Source organism: Quercus suber, unplaced genomic scaffold, assembly GCF_002906115.3.
Source record: "Quercus suber isolate HL8 unplaced genomic scaffold, Cork oak 2.0 scaffold_628, whole genome shotgun sequence".
Classification (NCBI taxonomy): Eukaryota; Viridiplantae; Streptophyta; class Magnoliopsida; order Fagales; family Fagaceae; genus Quercus; species Quercus suber.
The window spans coordinates 300,323-320,531 of record NW_027070070.1 but is presented as its reverse complement, the minus strand read 5'-3'; the positions used below and the strand labels follow the sequence as shown (position 1 = coordinate 320,531).

At 33.7% G+C, this 20,209-nt stretch overlaps 2 protein-coding genes across 3 annotated transcripts; both read left to right on the top strand.

Annotated features, from left to right (window-relative positions):
* The first annotated feature begins 2,378 nt into the window (after positions 1–2,378).
* LOC112017752 (protein PEP-RELATED DEVELOPMENT ARRESTED 1, chloroplastic) lies at positions 2,379–10,729 on the top strand. Of its 2 annotated transcripts, XM_024050209.2 has the most exons (10): positions 2,541–2,840; positions 5,418–5,487; positions 6,649–6,804; positions 7,709–7,777; positions 7,881–8,051; positions 8,940–9,083; positions 9,407–9,565; positions 9,689–9,754; positions 9,956–10,015; positions 10,437–10,729. In XM_024050209.2, exons 1-10 carry the CDS (start codon positions 2,656–2,658, stop codon positions 10,479–10,481), a joined length of 1,125 nt encoding a protein of 374 aa, XP_023905977.2. In that variant the 5' UTR covers positions 2,541–2,655; the 3' UTR covers positions 10,482–10,729. The 2 variants fall into 2 exon arrangements, with proteins under 2 accessions (XP_023905976.2, XP_023905977.2); XM_024050208.2 differs by lacking the exon at positions 5,418–5,487 and having other exon boundaries at positions 2,379–2,840; positions 10,437–10,727.
* Positions 10,730–13,014: 2,285 nt separating this feature from the next.
* On the top strand, positions 13,015–14,756 carry LOC136061410 (protein PEP-RELATED DEVELOPMENT ARRESTED 1, chloroplastic-like). The gene is made up of 5 exons (XM_065765441.1): positions 13,015–13,178; positions 13,502–13,660; positions 13,784–13,849; positions 14,051–14,110; positions 14,513–14,756. The coding sequence occupies exons 1-5, from the start codon at positions 13,029–13,031 to the stop codon at positions 14,555–14,557; spliced, it is 480 nt and encodes a 159-aa protein (XP_065621513.1). The 5' UTR covers positions 13,015–13,028; the 3' UTR covers positions 14,558–14,756.
* The last annotated feature ends 5,453 nt before the right edge of the window (positions 14,757–20,209 follow it).

The window sequence follows — 20,209 nt, the reverse complement described above, 5'->3', positions numbered from 1 at the left end:
GCGGGAATGGCGACCTTCAATCTCTCTTCTGCTTCATCTTCCATCTACAGCCGTCCATCACTACCATCATCAAAAGCTTCATCACCTTTGTTCTCATCAAGGCCGTCCATTCTCCCAATGCAGCGAACTCCGTTCCGTTTCAGAATACTTCCAAGTAAAAATGCCCCTCCGTTTATTTGTTACCTTTCTTAATTTTGTTAGAGCTTGAGAGTTCAATTTCAAAAGGGTATAGTAATGACTTGTTTGTTTGCTTTTTTTTTTTTTTTTTTTTTTTTTTGGCATTGCAGAGATTTATGCATTTTCTAGTAACGATATCAAAGTGGGTTCCAACATTGAAGTCGACGGCGCTCCTTGGAGAGTTTTGGGTATTGTTTCCAAAAGTTATTCTGTAACTATTATTAGCTTTTAACTGGGTTTTGATTTCAAAGTCCTGCATTGTGTGTGTGTGTGTGAATTATGTGTTTTTTGAGGGTTTAAGCCTTATGAAAGGAAGAAAAGAAAATTGAATTTGGGAATATACTTTTTACTATTTTTTAAGGGAGTAATTTATTTGGTACTTTCTTGTCGTTGAATAAAGAACATGAGTTGGAATCCCGCCAAATAGAAACTCATTGGTGTCTTTGTTTGATGATAAATAGCAATTAATATGAAACAGATGCAATAATTGTGCGACACACTATTCCTCAGTAAAGAACAATGCTACCATTCATGTGAGATGAGAGAGCATTGCCCTTGGAGTACTGAATAATTTACTTAGGCCATTAAGGTCTCATTACTGACTATGTTCATCTGTGTGGTGGGTGGCCATGGTTCCGTAGAGGCGATCGAAGTTGAGAGGGAAGCTTTCGGGGGATACCCTTTGACGGCCTAAGCCGAAGATGAATAAATGAATTAAAGGTAGGAACCGACGCTTAAGAGCATTCGCATCAGCTCTGGTATAAATGTGTAAAATACACATTTTGATCACTTTTACACATTTTGAACCAAAAAACACCCCACATCAGTTGTTTCAAAATCATGTAAACTTGTGGAAATTTATCAACGAGCTACAGTACCCGTGTAAATTTACACAGGCACTGTAGCTCGTGTATTTAATTTTTTAATAATTTTTTCTCCCTCCTCCCTAACTGACTCTCATCTCCTACCTCTCTTCCCCAACCTCCAGCGCGCCAGAATCAACGGAAAATGAACCCAAACAAACCCACACACAAACACACCCACACACAAATAAACCCAAATGGCCAGAATCAACTGAAAATTAACCCAAACAAACCCACACACAAACACACCCACACACAAACAAACCCAAACGAACAGAGATATCGGTGCTTATCGGAACGATCTGGGTTGCCGGAGCTCGTGGGTCGGCCGATGAAGCGTGGAGCGTGGATCGGCCGGTGAAGAAAGGATCTGGATCGCCGGAGCTCGTGGGTCTTGCTTGATCGGAGCTTGTGGATTAGACCGAGAGGGAGAGATCAGAGCTTGATCGGAGCTTGTGGATTAGACTGAGAGGGAGAGATCGAAGCTTGATCGGAGCTTGTAGATTAGACCGAGAGGGAGAGATCGGAGCTTGTGGATTAGGCCGAGAGGGAGAGATCGGAGCTTGATCGGAGCTTGTGGATCGGAGTGGATCGGTGCAACTGTGGATCGGAGCTTGTGATCGGAGCTGTGGATCAAGCTTGTGATCGGAGCTAGTGTGGAGTAGATTAGATCGAGAGGGAGAGAGATGGGTATAGAGAGATCGACTGAGAGGGAGACCGAGAGGGAGAGAAATGGGTATAGAGAGAGACTGAGAGGGAGATCGAGAGAAATAGATCAGAAAAAATGGAAAGTGATAAAGAGAGAGAGATAAAAAGCGTGTATAAAAGGGTTAGATGAGAAATAATAAAATAATTGAAAAAATTATTATTTAAATAAAAGTAGTGTTAAAATAAATGAACTAATGTGGGTATATTGTAAAAGTGAATGTGTAAAATAGAAAAAATAGATTTTTATGTGTAAAATAGACACAAATTTTACATGAGCTGATGCGAATGCTCTAACTCCTATGAATAGGCCTGCAAGGAAGTGAAGTGACTCATCAGTATTAAGAATGATTTTTTTAGTTAATAGTATTGCTATAGTGCCCTTCTATTATGGTTCATGTAAAAAAAATGCCCATTTTTTTTTTTTTGGGTCTTAAGTCGAGGTGATTTTTTTTTTTTTTTGATGCCCTATATGTTAAAATTTAGTAGCATTTAGCACATCCAAGCTAGGCTAGGCTAGTTCTAGTACTATTATTTTTATTTTTTCCGAATTTAAAATTTTCTAAATATTAGTTTTTTTTAAGAAAAATATTTATAATTCTTTTTTGATACATACGGAGTAATTCTTAACATATTCATAATTCTTATCCTTCATTCTTACGCTCTTCAGTTGTCCCAAAAAGCAAAACCCCAAAAATCAAAGATTTTTTTTCAAAAATGTTGCACTGCTCTATCTTCTTCCCTACTTGTTCACGCACCTCTCCGTCCATTACCAACCCAACCATATCCTCGTTTTGCTTCACCACTCCCTTCTCTTATCACCACCACCACCACCACCATCAATGGCAACTAAAGCAACCCAAGAAAAGGGAACAGTTAATGCTCTCCTTGTGTGCAAATACAACAAGTTATGAGGTTGGTGGAGGATACCCAGATGAGGATTTGGACGTGCAAGACAGAAGTGGAAGAAAAAGAAAAACAACAACAACAACAACCCAACAACAAGGGGACTCAAAGTTGGACACTTCCCAGTATGAAACTCTCCTCAAAGGAGGGGAACAGGTCACCTCTGTTCTCCAAGAAATTATCACCCTTGTAATTTTCTTCACCCTCTCCTACTTGATGTTTAGGTGTAGGACTATACTGTTAGCCTTTTCTTGCATTCTGTGTTGTGACCTAGTTGGGTTCTGTAGTTGGGTATAGCCTTTTCTTGCATTTTGTACTGTTTTATAGTTGGTACTTGGTTCAGTAATTGGGTATCCTTGTGCTTATAGTGAATTGGGGTTTACATAGGTTAGGATTTACTTCTGTATGTTGGTGGGAATATGGTGTGTGTGTGTGTGTGGGGGGGTGGGGGTAAAACTTGAAACTTTTAGTTCTAGATACTTGCTATGTAGTGTGTACTAATTGGGTTTCCAGTAATTTGTCACTTGTAAACTTATTGTTTAGTAGATTTTTGCTATTCTTTTACTAAGAAAAATTGAATAAGTAAGTAAAGTGTATTTATAGATTGTTGCTATGATCAGTTCATCTTAAAAATGGTGAGAATAGGGTGTAGGTAACTAGCAACTAAAATGGTTCTGCTAATTATTCTTTTTGGACCTTCAGAGAAATTCTATGGAGGGATTCTGATGCAGAACACAAATAGGAAATTAGGAAATAGAGAGTGACAAAAGGAACAACAGGACACGCCCTAGGCTTCACCACCTAGAACCTGCCTGCAAACCCTAGGCATCACCACCTAAGGGTGTTTGGCATCACTACCAAACAAAGAGAACTAAGGAGGAGACATATTCTCAACTCATCATAAAATTCTTACCCCATTACAGACAGGGTTACCAATTATATTGGTTTTAGGGATTATACTAATATGGAAAACATCTAATCAAATCCCTTAAAACCCTCAACATTAAAACCAAATTCAAAAAAATAAAAATAAATAAAATAAAATAAAATCTTAGATGATTTTAATGCTCCGTGCATCAGATTCTCTTTTCCCGAGCTTTTAGATGTTATATTTGCAATGCTTGTGGTGGGCTTCTAGGGAAAGGTGAAAATTTTGGTCTCTCCGGGTAGGTGTTACTTCTGAATGTTGATGGTAATATGGTGTGTGTGATAAAACTTGAAACTTTAAGTTTTTTGATACTTGCTATGTAGTGTGTACTAATTGGGTTTTCAATAAATTGTCATTCATAAACTTATTGTTTTAATATATTTTTTCTATATATTTTAAGAAGAAAAAAAATTAAATAATTAACTCAAGTGTATTTCTAGATTCTTGCTACGATCAGCTCATCTTGAAAATGGTGGGAATAAGGATGTTGTGAATTGGTTCTGCCAATAATTATTTTGGACGTTCAGAGCCATTCCATGGAGGGATTCTCTTTCCTGAGTTTTTTTGATAAGTAATAAGATTTATTGATATCAAAAAAAGGACACTCTAGTACACTAACACAGGAAGTGTAAAGGGGTCAAATAATCAAGTACAAAAATTACAAAAATTACAAAAATCAAGAAAATCAAGAAAAGAAGAGTAAGATTGGTTTTGCAAAGTAGACTACCAATCTACTAAGGTTCTAAAGAAAAATAACTTGAGGTTTGAAATGGATCTCTCATTATCTTCAAAACACGTACTATTTCTTTCCCTCCAAAGACACCACATGAGACAATGGGGAACGATTATCCATATATGACCGTTCCAATGACAACCAAACCGCCCTTGCCAACAAGCTAGGACCTCCACAACTGACTTTGGCATAACCCAGCTTGCTCCAAATAAGCCCAAAACCATAGACCACAAGTCCATGGCAACCGAACAATGAAAAAAAAGATGGTCAACTGATTCACCATTACACTTGCACATATAACACCAATCCAATGTCCAAACCTTCCTTTTTCTTATATTATCAATCGTCAAACATTTCCCCCAAGCTGCAGTCCAAACAAAGAAAGCCACTCGAGAGGGGATCTTCTGCTTCCATATGCTTTTCCAAGGAAAACATAAATCATTTATTAAGGGTTTAGCAGGATGGAATCATTAATGCTTTTCCATCCCTGCAGTCTCTTTCCTGAGTTTTTAGATGTAATATGTGGTATGCTTCTAGGGAAAGGCAAAACAGGTGGTCTATTAAGGGTTTTAGGGTTCAAGAAGGTTGACTTACTGATTTGTTTACTATTATGTGTCTATTCTTGTTGTAATAATCTTCATTGGTATTGAGGTTTTTATGTGCATTGTTAGTTTCTTGTAGGGACTTAGTTAAGAGTGACTAACTGAAGGGCAGGAGCTTTCTATTGATAGGTCTAAGTTTGAATTGGTTTGAGTTTGATCCTTATCGTTCTGGATGTATTCAAATGGAATAGTCCATCAAATATTCTGGATTTTATTTGGAAATTTGTATTTATTTTTAGGTAGATACTTTGGTATACATGCTGTATCCCACCTCTGATCTTTCTTTAATATATTATCTTTACTGGGCATAAGTTATAGCATTTGAACATCTCTTTGTTCATATTTGGCTTGGCTGCTAGTTACTTCTTTAAGTTGATATTGGTGAAACCTAATTATAGAATGTTGAAGAAGATTATAGTCTTTCTTAAATCATTCAATTCTTCTTAACTTAAAGTAGTCGCTGTCATAAGAGTTCCTAACAAGTCTATCTAAATACTTCTCAGCTTGGGCTTTTGTCAGCTTCTAGGAGACCAGAGAAACAGTAAGGAGATTTTGCTCTTTGGCTTGGAAAAGGTGATGAGCTTAAATATATCAATTGCAAGAAAATCAGTGAATAAGTTATGAACTGGCATAAAAGTAGCAAGGAGTGTCATGTCATGTGTGAAACCTAATTGTCATGTAGCCAAGAGTGAACACCAAATATATGGAACTGTCACCTGTTGTAAAATTTACCCTTGTGATATTGGCAGTATGACATTGGTCTGCATGGCTACATTGCCCACTACCATCCAGGACCACTGTCTGGAGTCCGCAACTGTTATTGTTAACATCATGCCTGCGGGCTGCAGCAAAGCATGAATATACTTGTCCATCGTCTATTGTATTGTTATTGCTTTCATACTATTTTATAAGTTATATGTTACATTTATTGACGGTAAACCTTCATCCTACTTTTGAAAATTGTGGCAGACACATATTTTTAAAATATAATGATTGTAAAGTGCACTCGGCACATAATGCTATGTCTCTCTGTAGATGTAGGTGGATTGTTGTCTGGAATTTTATCTCTGTATAGGAACATGGTGTCCTGCAGGTATCCTTTTCTTGAGCCTCTAGCCATGTAAGTGTGGTAATAGAGCTACATGAAAATTACAGTATAACATTGTAATATTAATATATTTGAGCCTATAGTCTCATTAATTTTGTTATAATATATAATGAATCAGAAAATAAAAAGTTCTAGGGACCTTTGACATCAGATCCCGAAGTTGGGGGGTTCCCTGATTATTTGTGCACTAGATCATAAGACTTTTGTTTGAGTACATGATGCTGATACTTTTTACTGATGGTGGCTTAGAGTGTTATAAAGCATTACAGGAAATATAATGTACAGTGTCTACTTTATCAAAAAAAAAAAAAATGTACAGTGTACAGTGTCTAGTGTTGACACTGATGGAACCTTTATGTTTGGATTGTCGTAGTGTTTCTGGTTTTACAATATAAAGAGTTTTCTGTTTCAATTTTGTGCTGGAAAGACCAACCTCCTTGGTACTAAGGAGCACTTGAGTGCTATTTTTGTATGATCACTTCCAAACTGTGTACCACTTTCTCTTTTCAGGCTTGTTAACTGAATTGAAAATGTTAATTCTTCTATGTGCTCTTTTCATGCATTTCTTTAAGGTCTTTACTCAACTGGTGCTTATCTTTGTTGGCTATCATATTTTGTGGGTGCAGTTGGAAGATATGAACATGGATGAAGCATCTGAGGAGGTGGCTGTGCAGTTGGCTGCACAAGGAGTCATAGGGAAGAGAGTTGATGAGATGGAATCAGGTTTTATAATGGCCCTAGATTACATGATCGAACTTGCTGAAAAGGACCAAGATGATAAGGTACTATTTCAAGTTATATTTTCATTCTTCAGCATTGACATGGACTATTCTGAGCCAATCTTCAGTTGCATTGTACTAATTATAACAACTTTCATTTCCACATTTATGTGGAACACTTTCTCTAACTATTGATGTAGAAGGCGTCTCTTAGTCTATCTGTGAGAACCTGATGGTCATGTTTGTAACCAAGACCAGCTTACCCAAGTAACCAACATGGTTCTGTAATTTCCCAGTTATGCAATTGTCTGGTCATGTCACTAGCTGAAGTGTCATACAGGGCCACTCAAATTTAAGGCTCTGTTACAATCTTCTTTTGCATCTTATTATTGTTTGCTAGAAATTTAACTGCTTTTGACTTCCTTTTTTATGTTTAATGTCATAATAATTCATAAAATTGAACAAAAGTGAATTTCCATTCTGATAGTTACTTTAGTTTTTGATTAAATGGTTGTGAATACATGAGATTTTGTTGCATCCTCTGCTGTGGTAACAGTTGTTTAGAACTGCATCAGAAGTTGGGTTAACTATTGATTTGTACCATAATATGAGGCAGACTCAACCCGAAGAAATTTCCATGGTACTAGGAGCTGTTATCGTTTGCTTCATTATTGCTAGGGGATGTGTACTTGTGTTCTACTTTTGTTTTTAAAGTTCTCAATATGATTGGACGGCAACTTCTTGGAGTTTGTACATCTTCTGAACTTTCGATGTTAGTTTTGTTTTTGGGTGTATACACACCGTGTACTAGGGTTGCACTTGTCATTGCACTTTTTTATTGAATTTATAACTTATAAAGAGTTTCAAGTTGTTTCTACATGTTACTTCGTGATTTAAAATTTCTGTTGACTATGGCTATGGGATTTAGCGCTTGGTATTTATCTACTTGTTTATTGTTTCTGTTCAGCGCAAATCACTGTTAGAGGTGATCAAGGAGACAGTATTATCCCATCTTACGAAGAAGTGCCCCCCACATGTAAGGATATTCCTCACAACTACCTGGTTCTCTTTCTGATCGAAAGTTAATTCCAACTACTACCATGAAAAATATGTCATTCTTCTATTCTTTTCTTTTCTAGGTTCAAGTGGTTGGCCTGCTTTGTAGAACTCCCCAGAAGGAAAGCAGACATGAATTGCTACGCCGAGTAGCCGCTGGTGGTGGTGCATTTAAAAGTGAGAATGGCACCAAAGTTCACATTCCTGGGGCAAATCTAAATGATATAGCTAATCAGGCCGATGATATACTTGAGGTGATTACTATTTAAAAAAAAAAAAAAAAGCCTTGCATGTTATCATCTTTTCATAATTCAATAATTTCAAGTGAATAGATATATAGTTGTCCCACTTCTTGGTAATAGAGTGCTAGTTTCTGTAACTGATGACTTTGCTTTTGGTGATATGTGCTCAAGCTCTTGCCCTTTATTTTCTTGAAAATAGTGGCATTAGTGCATTCTCTCTCTCTCTCTCTCTCTCTCTCTCTCGTGCTGTGGTGGCTTACTAAGGTAGATCTAAAATAAAGTTTCTATTACTTAACATGAAGTTTTTACTTCTTCAAAGTAATCTGCCTTTATAGACCTACAAATTTTGAATATTGTAGAATATCTGAATAACCATAGAGTTTGGAGGACAAGTCCATTTTTTATATATCAGTTCTTTCCAAGTAACATGTCTTGCAACTGCAAGGACTACAGCAATAAAGATATTTAGTTTCATTGAACAGTGTGGGCTCTATCTTTCCAGATTTCCTATTCCCTCATATCTCAAGCTAAACTAATAAAAATTTTCCTCTGATCATTCAGAGTGTGGTTCTTGTACTATTTTTTTGTCAACAATATAATATAGTTGCAACTTGTAACTTACATATCTATACTTCAATAACGTTTATTCCTCGTTACGATCTTATGTACTATGGTATAATTTTTGTTGTTTTTCTTCTACTTAAATTTCATATTCTAATAATGTCTGTAATGTTTAATAGAGGTTAATTGTTGAAAGTTCTTAGAAATATGTCTTCTATATCTTGCCTGACTGAATCACAAGTTTCCTGTTTGCATTGGATTAAAGTGACAATTTGGAATGTGAACGGACCCTATGCTTTTATCTTTTTTTCCCTAATCAAGCTATCAATAACCATGCAGACAATGGAAACTCGGCCTGTGGTTCCTGATAGAAAACTGCTTGCAAGGCTTGTTTTGATCAGAGAGGAAGCTCGCAATATGATGGGAGGTGGAATAATGGATGAGAGAAATCACCGGGGCTTGAGTACTCTCCCTGTAGCAGAGGTCTGTATGCATGCATTTCAAGATTTCAAATAAATTTACAAGATACCTGACTGATTCTTATTGGCCTTAGTATGTTCTTTTCAATGAAACATGCGACGCAAGCTTTCTAAGTATGTTAGCCAATAATCTTTGGACAAAATGGCATATCTTCCATAAATAAGGGTGGTAATTGAGGTCATAGGTTCAATCCCTTGTAATACCTGTCAAAAGAGAAGATAAAAAAGAATTCTCAATGCATATTGAAGCACTGTTGTCATATACTATCATGTTTATTTATTACAATAACCAGCATCTTGACATGATTGCATTACTTGTCACTGCAGGTGAATTTCTTAACCAAACTGGTAGCTTTAAAACCAGGGAAAACTGTCCACGAGATGATAAAAAATGTAATGCAAGGAAAAGATGAAGGTGCTGATAACACTGACAGTGATGAGGAAAACAGTACAGGTGCAAGGGTCTCAAGTGGATTTGCAGGATGGGTAGGTTTTACTGCACTCCATTATCTTTTGAAAGGAGCATGTGGTTGTATGTGTATTCATTTATATATGCATGTGAAGAGTCATTGTATTTAGGTATATTTACCCACTTTTCATGATTCCCAGGAAAGTGTTACTGGAAAGAAGCCACTGCCTGTGCGGCCCGGCATGTTTCTGGAGACCGTCTCCAAGGTAAGTGACTTCATATATACTATTACCTTATTCAATTGTGACTGGAATTTTTTAAGCCCAACGGACTTTAGGACTTTACATAACCTCTATGTTACATGGGCTTGATTAACTCAGATCACTTATTGATATATGCAGTAACTCCGACATAGCAAAATTATGCATGGTTAAGTACTGATTACCATTGATATTTGGACTTTCTAGGTCTTAGGTGGTATATACGCTGGAAATGACTCTGGCATCACAGCACAACATCTAGAATGGGTAAATTCCCTTTTTCTGGATCATCTTTCTCTCCCCTGGCCCCACTCCCTAAATTTAGCATCATGTGTATTTGATTGAATTCACAGCTGATATGATAAATTGCATTCAATTTTATTTTAATTTTTCTTCATGCAAAGTTGTAATTTCAGTAATTTTTTTGCTTAAATAGCAATGCAACCTTTTTTATTTTTAATATCAGATTAGCAAAGTTTTGGTTTTTATAAAAAAAAAAAATAAAAAAAAAAAAAAAAAAAAAATCCAACTCTTATAACATTACATCAAACCCTAATTAAGTCATAAAAATTCTATCTTGTTAAGCTTGTCAAATCATTTCCCATATTAGATCCCTTCAATTTATCAACCAGCTTCTTCATTAAATGACTTTTTTTTTTTCTTTTGCTTGCGTTCATCCTGTATCCAGGTTCATCAGAAGACACTCCAAGTTCTGCAGGAAATAGCATTCTAGCCTTTTTGTGATAGCGGCGAAATACCTCCTTCTATCATAAATCCATTTTTGATCATCATATGTTGTCCGATGAGACAGAAAGTAGGTCAAGACTTGTTAATAGTCAAAATTCAAAATTAAAAACCATTGTAGGACATCAAAAGGAGGAGTATTGTAGAATTTAGTAATGTAAAATAAATAACGTACAACGTTCACTCTATTTTGTAGTAAATTGTGTATATATATAAACAAAAAATAAAATAAAATAAAATAAAAATCTGTAATGTTAATCATGATTAAACTAAACATCTAATGATAAAACGAATCAAGTCCTAGTATACCTCAAAATCAATACTTTGGTGATGTGTGATATGTACCGAATCAGCTAACAATGATGACAGATTCAAAAATACACATAAGATTAGTGGAATAACATGTGTGGAGAGGACCCAGTTTTGATACTTGAATAAGTATACACATAAGTGGACCTTAGTAATGATTTTGAATGTTTTTAGAAGTAGAAGCAAACCAAGCAAGGATGGCTGGTATTGTATATTCCTCAATTATTTATTGAGCTTTTTTTCCATCATGCCCTTCTACATGCCTTTTTATATTTGCCTTTTTCTGTTAAGCATATTTGAAAATGTATGAACCTCCACCGACTAGGATTTGGTATCACGCCTTCTATATATGCCCACATTGGCCTACCTATTCTGTCCTACCATGCTCCCTTCAAATGTATATATCTCTTGTTGGTCTTCTTCATGAGATGAGTCTCTTTTATGAGAATAAAACCAATTACTAAAGTTTGGTTGCCCACGTGAGCCGTCTTGTCAAAGCTAGTGCCTCACAACTATGCATGATATGGATATAATTACTTTGCAGGGTTTTAAGAACAATCTCAAAGGAGAGCCTGGAAGTTGGGAGTTATCTCCTCTTTGTGTCACTCAACGTTACTAGATTGTCCGTTTTGGAATTGCTTATTTTAGTAACATATTTGTGAAGTGTTTATCAAAAGATATAATTTTTGGTAACTTTTATGTTAAATGTGTTACGCAAAGTTAAAAGCTAAGATTATTTCAAAAAAGTTGAGACAAAAAATAAAATGCTAAAATTTTTTCGACAATTCCTAAATGCACACCTAATGTTCTTAACATGGTCGATTTTTTGAAGTGAGTTTACCAAATAAAAATAAAAAAGAAAATGTTGTCACTAGTTAATGTATTCATTTTAATTTATAATATTTGTAATAAGTTACTGCTACTAACAAGATATAAGCTTTCAGCTATACAAACTTATACATGTACAAAAAAGATGACCCAACCTATGGTTTTATGGATGGAACCTGTTAATAATTAAGTTTAAAAACTTAAGTCCAATCATTTGATACTTAGAAATTATATATATTTTTTGGGTATAATTTGTAATTTTCTTTTCCTATTTGGTTTAAGAGTTGAAGTTCTTTTATTGCATTAAAAGTAAAGTTATCTTCTATTCCTATTAGGATAATAAGTTTGAAACTCTATTAACAAACTACTCTTAGGGTTCAATTTTGTATTATAGTTTAACTGATTAATAAAATTTCTCTTGAAATTTTTCAATGGTCTAGTCTTGACTAAACCAAACTTTGGTAGTGACTCTTAGAGATTGTTCTTTCTTACTTGGTGCTAACTCCAAGCAAGCAAGATAAGTGTGTTGACTCTTAAGTTATCTATCCTTTGTTCTTCTGTTCTCCAAGACTCCAACTTTAATTATTGCACTGTTTTGGTTTTGTCAAAGAAGTTTAACCTTTCATTTGCATTCCAATGTCTGATTTTTGTTGGTACATGTTATCACCATTATAATAACAGGATTTTTTTTTTCTCTCTCTCTCTCTCTCTCTCTCTCTCTCTCTCTCTCTCTCTCTCTCTCTCTCTCTCGTGCTGTGGTGGCTTACTAAGGTAGATCTAAAATAAAGTTTCTTTTACTTAACATGAAGTTTTCACTTCTTCAAAGTAATCTGCCTTTATAGACCTACAAATTTTGAATATTGTAGAATATCTGAATAACCATAGAGTTTGGAGGACAAGTCCATTTTTTATATATCAATTCTTTCCAAGTAACTTGTCTTGCAACTGCAAGGACTACAGCAATAAAGATATTTAGTTTCATTGAACAGTGTGGGCTCTATCTTTCCAGATTTCCTATTCCCTCATATCTCAAGCTAAACTAATAAAAATTTTCCTCTGATCATTCAGTGTGGTTCTTGTACTATTTTTTTGTCAACAATATAATATAGTCGCAACTTGTAACTTACATATCTATACTTCAATAACGTTTATTCCTCGTTACGATCTTATGTACTATGGTATAATTTTTGTTGTTTTTCTTCTACTTAAATTTCATATTCTAATAATGTCTGTAATGTTTAATAGAGGTTAATTGTTGAAAGTTCTTAGAAATATGTCTTCTATATCTTGCCTGACTGAATCACAAGTTTCCTGTTTGCATTGGATTAAAGTGACAATTTGGAATGTGAACGGACCCTATGCTTTTATCTTTTTTTCCCTAATCAAGCTATCAATAACTATGCAGACAATGGAAACTCGGCCTGTGGTTCCTGATAGAAAACTGCTTGCAAGGCTTGTTTTGATCAGAGAGGAAGCTCGAAATATGATGGGAGGTGGAATAATGGATGAGAGAAATCACCGGGGCTTGAGTACTCTCCCTGTAGCAGAGGTCTGTATGCATGCATTTCAAGATTTCAAATAAATTTACAAGATACCTGACTGATTCTTATTGGCCTTAGTATGTTCTTTTCAATGAAACATGCGATGCAAGCTTTCTAAGTATGTTAGCCAATAATCTTTGGACAAAATGGCATACCTTCCATAAATAAAGGTGGTAATTGAGGTCATAGGTTCAATCCCTTGTAATACCTGTCAAAAGAGAAGATAAAAAAGAATTCTCAATGCATATTGAAGCACTGTTGTCATATACTATCATGTTTATTTATTACAATAACTAGCATCTTGACATGATTGCATTACTTGTCACTGCAGGTGAATTTCTTAACCAAACTGGTAGCTTTGAAACCAGGGAAAACTGTCCACGAGATGATAAAAAATGTAATGCAAGGAAAAGATGAAGGTGCTGATAACACTGACAGTGATGAGGAAAACAGTACAGGTGCAAGGGACTTAAGTGGATTTGCAGGATGGGTAGGTTTTACTGCACTCCATTATCTTTTGAAAGGAGCATGTGGTTGTGTGTGTATTCATTTATATATGCATGTGAAGAGTCATTGTATTTAGGTATATTGACCCACTTTTCATGATTCACAGGAAAGTGTTACTGGAAAGAAGCCACTGCCTGTGCGCCCCGGCATGTTTCTGGAGACCGTCTCCAAGGTAAGTGACTTCATATATACTATTAGCTTATTCAATTGTGACTGGAATTTTTTAAGCCCAACGGACTTTAGGACTTCACATAACCTCTATGTTACATGGGCTTGATTAACTCAGATCACTTATTGATATATGCAGTAACTCCGACATAGCAAAATTATGCATGGTTAAGTACTGATTACCATTGACATTTGGACTTTCTAGGTCTTAGGTGGTATATACGCTGGAAATGACTCTGGCATCACAGCACAACATCTAGAATGGGTAAATTCCCTTTTTCTGGATCATCTTTCCCTCCCCTGGCCCCACTCCCTAAATTTAGCATCATGTGTATTTGATTGAATTCACAGCTGATATGGTAAATTGCATTCAATTTTATTTTATTTTATTTTTCATGCAAACTTGTAATTTCAGTAATTTTTTTGCTTAAATAGCAATGCAACCTTTTCTATTTTTAATATCAGATTAGCAAAGTTTTGGTTTAAAAAAAAAAAAAAAAAAATCCAACTCTTATAACATTACATCAAACCCTAATTAAGTCATAAAAATTCTATCTTGTTAAGCTTGTCAAATCATTTCCCATATTAGATCCCTTCAATTTATCAACCAGCTTCTTCATTAAATGACTCTTTTTTTTTCTTTTGCTTGCATTCATCCTGTATCCAGGTTCATCAGAAGACACTCCAAGTTCTGCAGGAAATAGCATTCTAGCCTTTTTGTGATAGCGGCGAAATACCTCCTTCCATCATAAATCCATTTTTGATCATCGTATGTTGTCCGATGAGACAGAAAGTAGGTCAAGACTTGTTAATAGTCAAAATTCAAAATTAAAAACCATTGTAGGACATCAAAAGGAGGAGTATTGTAGAATTTAGTAATGTAAAATAAATAACGTACATCGTTCACTCTATTTTGTTGTAAATTGTGTATATATATAAAGAAAAAAAAATAAAAAAAAATAAAAATCTGTAATGTTAATCATGATTAAACTAAACATCTAATGATGAAACGAATCAAGTCCTAGTATACCTCAAAATCAATACTTTGGTGATGTGTGATATGTACCGAATCAGCTAACAATGATGACAGATTCAAAAATACACATAACATTAGTGGAATAACATGTGTGGAGAGGACCCAGTTTTGATACTTGAATAAGTATACACATAAGTGGACCTTAGTAATGATTTTGAATGTTTTTAGAAGTAGAAGCAAACCAAGCAAGGATGGCTGGTATTGTATATTCCTCAATTATTTATTGAGCTTTTTTTCCATCATGCCCTTCTACATGCCTTTTTATATTTGCCTTTTTCTGTTAAGCGTATTTGAAAATGTATGAACCTCCACCGACTAGGATTTGGTATCACGCCATCTATATATGCCCACATTGGCCTACCTATTCTGTCCTACCATGCTCCCTTCAAATGTATATATCTCTTGTTGGTCTTCTTCTTCATGAGATGAGTCTCTTTTATGAGAATAAAACCAATTACTAAAGTTTGGTTGCCCACGTGAGCCGTCTTGTCAAAGCTAGTGCCTCACAACTATGCATGATATGGATATAATTACTTTGCAGGGTTTTAAGAACAATCTCAAAGGAGAGCCTGGAAGTTGGGAGTTATCTCCTCTTTGTGTCACTCAACGTTACTAGATTGTCCGTTTTGGAATTGCTTATTTTAGTAACATATTTGTGAAGTGTTTATCAAAAGATATAGTTTTTGGTAACTTTTATGTTAAATGTGTTACGCAAAGTTAAAAGCTAAGATTATTTCAAAAAAGTTGAGACAAAAAATAAAATGCTAAACTTTTTTCGACAATTCCTAAATGTACACCTAATGTTCTTAACATGGTCGATTTTTTGAAGTGAGTTTACCAAATAAAAATAAAAAAGAAAATGTTGTCACTAGTTAATGTATTCATTTTAATTTATAATATTTGTAATAAGTTATTGCTACTAACAAGATATAAGCATTCAGCTATACAAACTTATAAGTTTCTCAAAAAAAAAAAAAAAAAAAAAAAGCTATACAAACTTATACATGTACAAAAAAGTTCTTCTTCATGAGATGAGTCTCTTTTATGAGAATAAAACCAATTACTAAAGTTTGGTTGCCCACGTGAGCCGTCTTGTCAAAGCTAGTGCCTCACAACTATGCATGATATGGATATAATTACTTTGCAGGGTTTTAAGAACAATCTCAAAGGAGAGCCTGGAAGTTGGGAGTTATCTCCTCTTTGTGTCACTCAACGTTACTAGATTGTCCGTTTTGGAATTGCTTATTTTAGTAACATATTTGTGAAGTGTTTATCAAAAGATATAGTTTTTGGTAACTTTTATGTTAAATGTGTTACGCAAAGTTAAAAGCTAAGATTATTTCAAAAAAGTTGAGACAAAAAATAAAATGCTAAACTTTTTTCGACAATTCCTAAATGTACACCTAATGTTCTTAACATGGTCGATTTTTTGAAGTGAGTTTACCAAATAAAAATAAAAAAGAAAATGTTGTCACTAGTTAATGTATTCATTTTAATTTATAATATTTGTAATAAGTTACTGCTACTAACAAGATATAAGCTTTCAGCTATACAAACTTATACATGTACAAAAAAGATGACCCAACCTATGGTTTTATGGATGGAACCTGTTAATAATTAAGTTTAAAAACTTAAGTCCAATCATTTGATACTTAGAAATTATATATATTTTTTGGGTATAATTTGTAATTTTCTTTTCCTATTTGGTTTAAGAGTTGAAGTTCTTTTATTGCATTAAAAGTAAAGTTATCTTCTATTCCTATTAGGATAATAAGTTTGAAACTCTATTAACAAACTACTCTTAGGGTTCAATTTTGTATTATAGTTTAACTGATTAATAAAATTTCTCTTGAAATTTTTCAATGGTCTAGTCTTGACTAAACCAAACTTTGGTAGTGACTCTTAGAGATTGTTCTTTCTTACTTGGTGCTAACTCCAAGCAAGCAAGATAAGTGTGTTGACTCTTAAGTTATCTATCCTTTGTTCTTCTGTTCTCCAAGACTCCAACTTTAATTATTGCACTGTTTTGGTTTTGTCAAAGAAGTTTAACCTTTCATTTGCATTCCAATGTCTGATTTTTGTTGGTACATGTTATCACCATTATAATAACAGGATTTTTTTTTTTTTTTTTTTTTTAATGAAAGGAAACTTTGGAATAGAATACCTGCTTACTGCTCATAGCCAGAATCAGAACTTTAGAAGAAAAAAAAATTGTGAAGAGAAATCTGTTCCATCATTATGTTGAGGAAATTTCTTTTCGGGTCCTCTATAAAGTATTTGCAAAAGTGAAATTTGGTGCTTGAGACAACCTTTGCATAATTTTTCTAACCTTTCTTAGGGAAAATAATAATAATAAACAGCAAACCATGCCAGGAAAAAGAGACTCAAAAAAAAAAAAAAAAAAATCCCTTTTCTTTTCTTCTCCCCTACCAAACAAAGGTCAATGTCTTTTTTTATACTTACTATTCAATTCCTATAAATGGTGGGGTGTTGTTTTGAAATTGACAAGGTGATGAGAAATTTAAGTGACATTAAATCTCATCCAAAACAATGTTTAACCCATTATTTATTTATTTATTTTGAGAATGAACCCATTATTCATTTTGAAGTGCTACATCCATTCAATTTTCATAACAAATTTTAGATAGTAAGTTGTTGCTAGTTTTAATTTGAACCAATTATTGAAATTACTTTTTTGCTCACTAATAATAACCTACCATTTAAGATTTGTTATAAAAATGTTGTGGACATAACATATAATATTATATTAACTATTAAGTTATGCAATTCTACATCTAGATGACAAAGAGAGGGAGAATGAGATTAGGTACTATCATAATTTCATAGAGAATTAAAGTGAAGGGTAGGGCAGGAATTGTCATTACAAACAATAACGGAATAACCTCTATCATTAATGCCCCCCCTATCTGCTACCATTAATATTTTTCTCTCTCAAGTTATCCCATCAATTTTTTGTTGAAATTTAGTTTGATAATGTAAAATTTCTTATACTAAATAATAACTCTTTATCTTAAGTATTAGCAAGAATGCTCTGGCAACCTAAAAATGTGTTTTGTAAATAAGAAGATCAAGAAAGGATCTCCCAGGATTATAAAATCAGGCAAATGTATAATCCTTAAAGGTTGATTTTGTGTCCTGCAAAAGGAGAGACAACCTTTTAGTTAATCCTTATAAGTTATAACTTCATATATTATTAAAAGTTTACAAAGATTAATAAAACTAAAAAAGGAATTCATTCTTAATCAATGTGAGACTTAAGGATAACACAAGCTTTGCAAGATTTATATAAAAGAAAAACAAAGTGCTTGAGAATCTTTACTTTTTAACTCTTCTTCACTTGATTTTTTTTATTAACACATAAAATCATAGGGAGTTTTGAAAGTAAATTTGATGTGAAATAAATCTTCACTCTAAGGATCTAAATTACTTTCCCCTCAGCTTTTTCCTGTTGATTCGGATGTGCAGACAAATAGAATGATCAAAATGTAAATCATGTGATTGGACAAGTATAGTCTAATCGTGTCTAATGTTTTTGAATGATCCCAAGAAGTTCGTTGATGGATCTAATGAATTATAGCTAGGGGAAGATAGGCAGGTAAAGATCTTAATCCCAAACCTAATTTATTTTATATAAAATAAAAAAGTTGCTACAGTTCGGGTATGTTTTTATTCATTTCACATGTGATGTGTTCCCAACTCTGTTTACTTGGGATTCCTCGGTTCTTTCAATAAATTACTATTAATCATTTGGATTGAGGCATAAATCTTTGGAATTAGTAGAAAGATGATAATTTCTAATGTTGAGAAATGTTACGTTCACAACATTTTTACAATAAAGTTATTATTGATGGATAAATAAATAATGTCACTGGTAGACTTAGTTTAAAACCAATAACAATTTAATTAACACTTAAAATTTGTTGTGAAAATATAGTAGATGTAACATTACTCTTCAAATTTTCTAAAGTTTTTTAAACAACGTATCACATAATTCTTAAATATTAACCATAATACCATATATTCATAAGGAGTGATTTTTAATAATTACAATAGGATTTAAAATTTATATGGTTGCTTTTTACCTTCAGGTCAAGGTACTAATCTCTATATATACACCTAAATTTGAATTTGATTCTTAAAAAAAAAAAGATTTGAATCTGTGTCCATTATGCAAAGGACCATAGGATTTTTTATGATAATTTAATAATTGGTGTAAAGGGAATTTAAATCTTAAATATCTTAATCGAATATGCTATGAGGCTCTTTTTTCTTTTTGAGGAAAATATATTGTTAGGTAGTTGGGTTACATGGCTTTTGGCATAACAATAAGTTTTTTTTTTTTTTTTTTTGACAATGGACAGTACTTTGATGGTCTAGAAAAATGAAATTTTACCCATTCTAGATGGAATAAATAAATTTTTTAAACAACTCATTAATAATAATAATAATGATTATTAAGATTTTAAGAACCTTATCCCTTAACTGTAATTGAAGAAGGGCAGCTAATAATCAATGGCTAAAAATATCATCTGCGGTTGCCACTTGCCACTGTTCAGAGTTCAAATCGGTAGTTTAAATTGTTCATTCAAAAGTTTTAGGAAACGTCAAGACTCAAGACTCAAGAGTCGACCGTTTTGTTATCATCTCTACTTTTTAAAAGCAACCATACTTTCATTCACTGGGCCACACCAAGTTGAAGGATGGCCAAATCATCCCTCTTTTCTCCCAATTACCGAAACACCCTTTGAAATTTCACCCCTTTTTAATACATTTTATATTTTGCTTCCAATTATTACTTCATTTTATTTAAGAACAACTTTAGCTACTCATTCAACAAACTCTATTTTCTGGTAGCTTTATGTGTTAAAAAAATGGCTTTAAACAATTAGGCAGATTTTTTTTTTTTGCTAAAACCAGCTTATTTGTTTAGAGACAGAGTCGGTTTGGTTGGGTGGAAGAGGGTGGTGAAAATAAAAGATGAAAAAAAAATGAGAATTTTCCAAAATTTGACATGGTGGAAATGAGAGAGGATGGAAAAGGGGTTGGGTGAAGTTTTCCACCAGAGTCCACCAAAAACCACATTTCTAAACTGGGAGGAAAAATGTTAGAGAAAATGCATATTACACTTACTATTTTTCTCTTTTTAATTAAAATGTTTTCTACCATCCCTTGATCTAATAGGGTATAATAGTAAATTTATTTGAATTATTTTCTCTAATTTTCAGCCAACTCTACTCTACTCCCCTTCTCCTTAATCTAAGCAAGTCACCGCTTTCCAATTCTCTTACTTTTTCTTACTAAACTCAG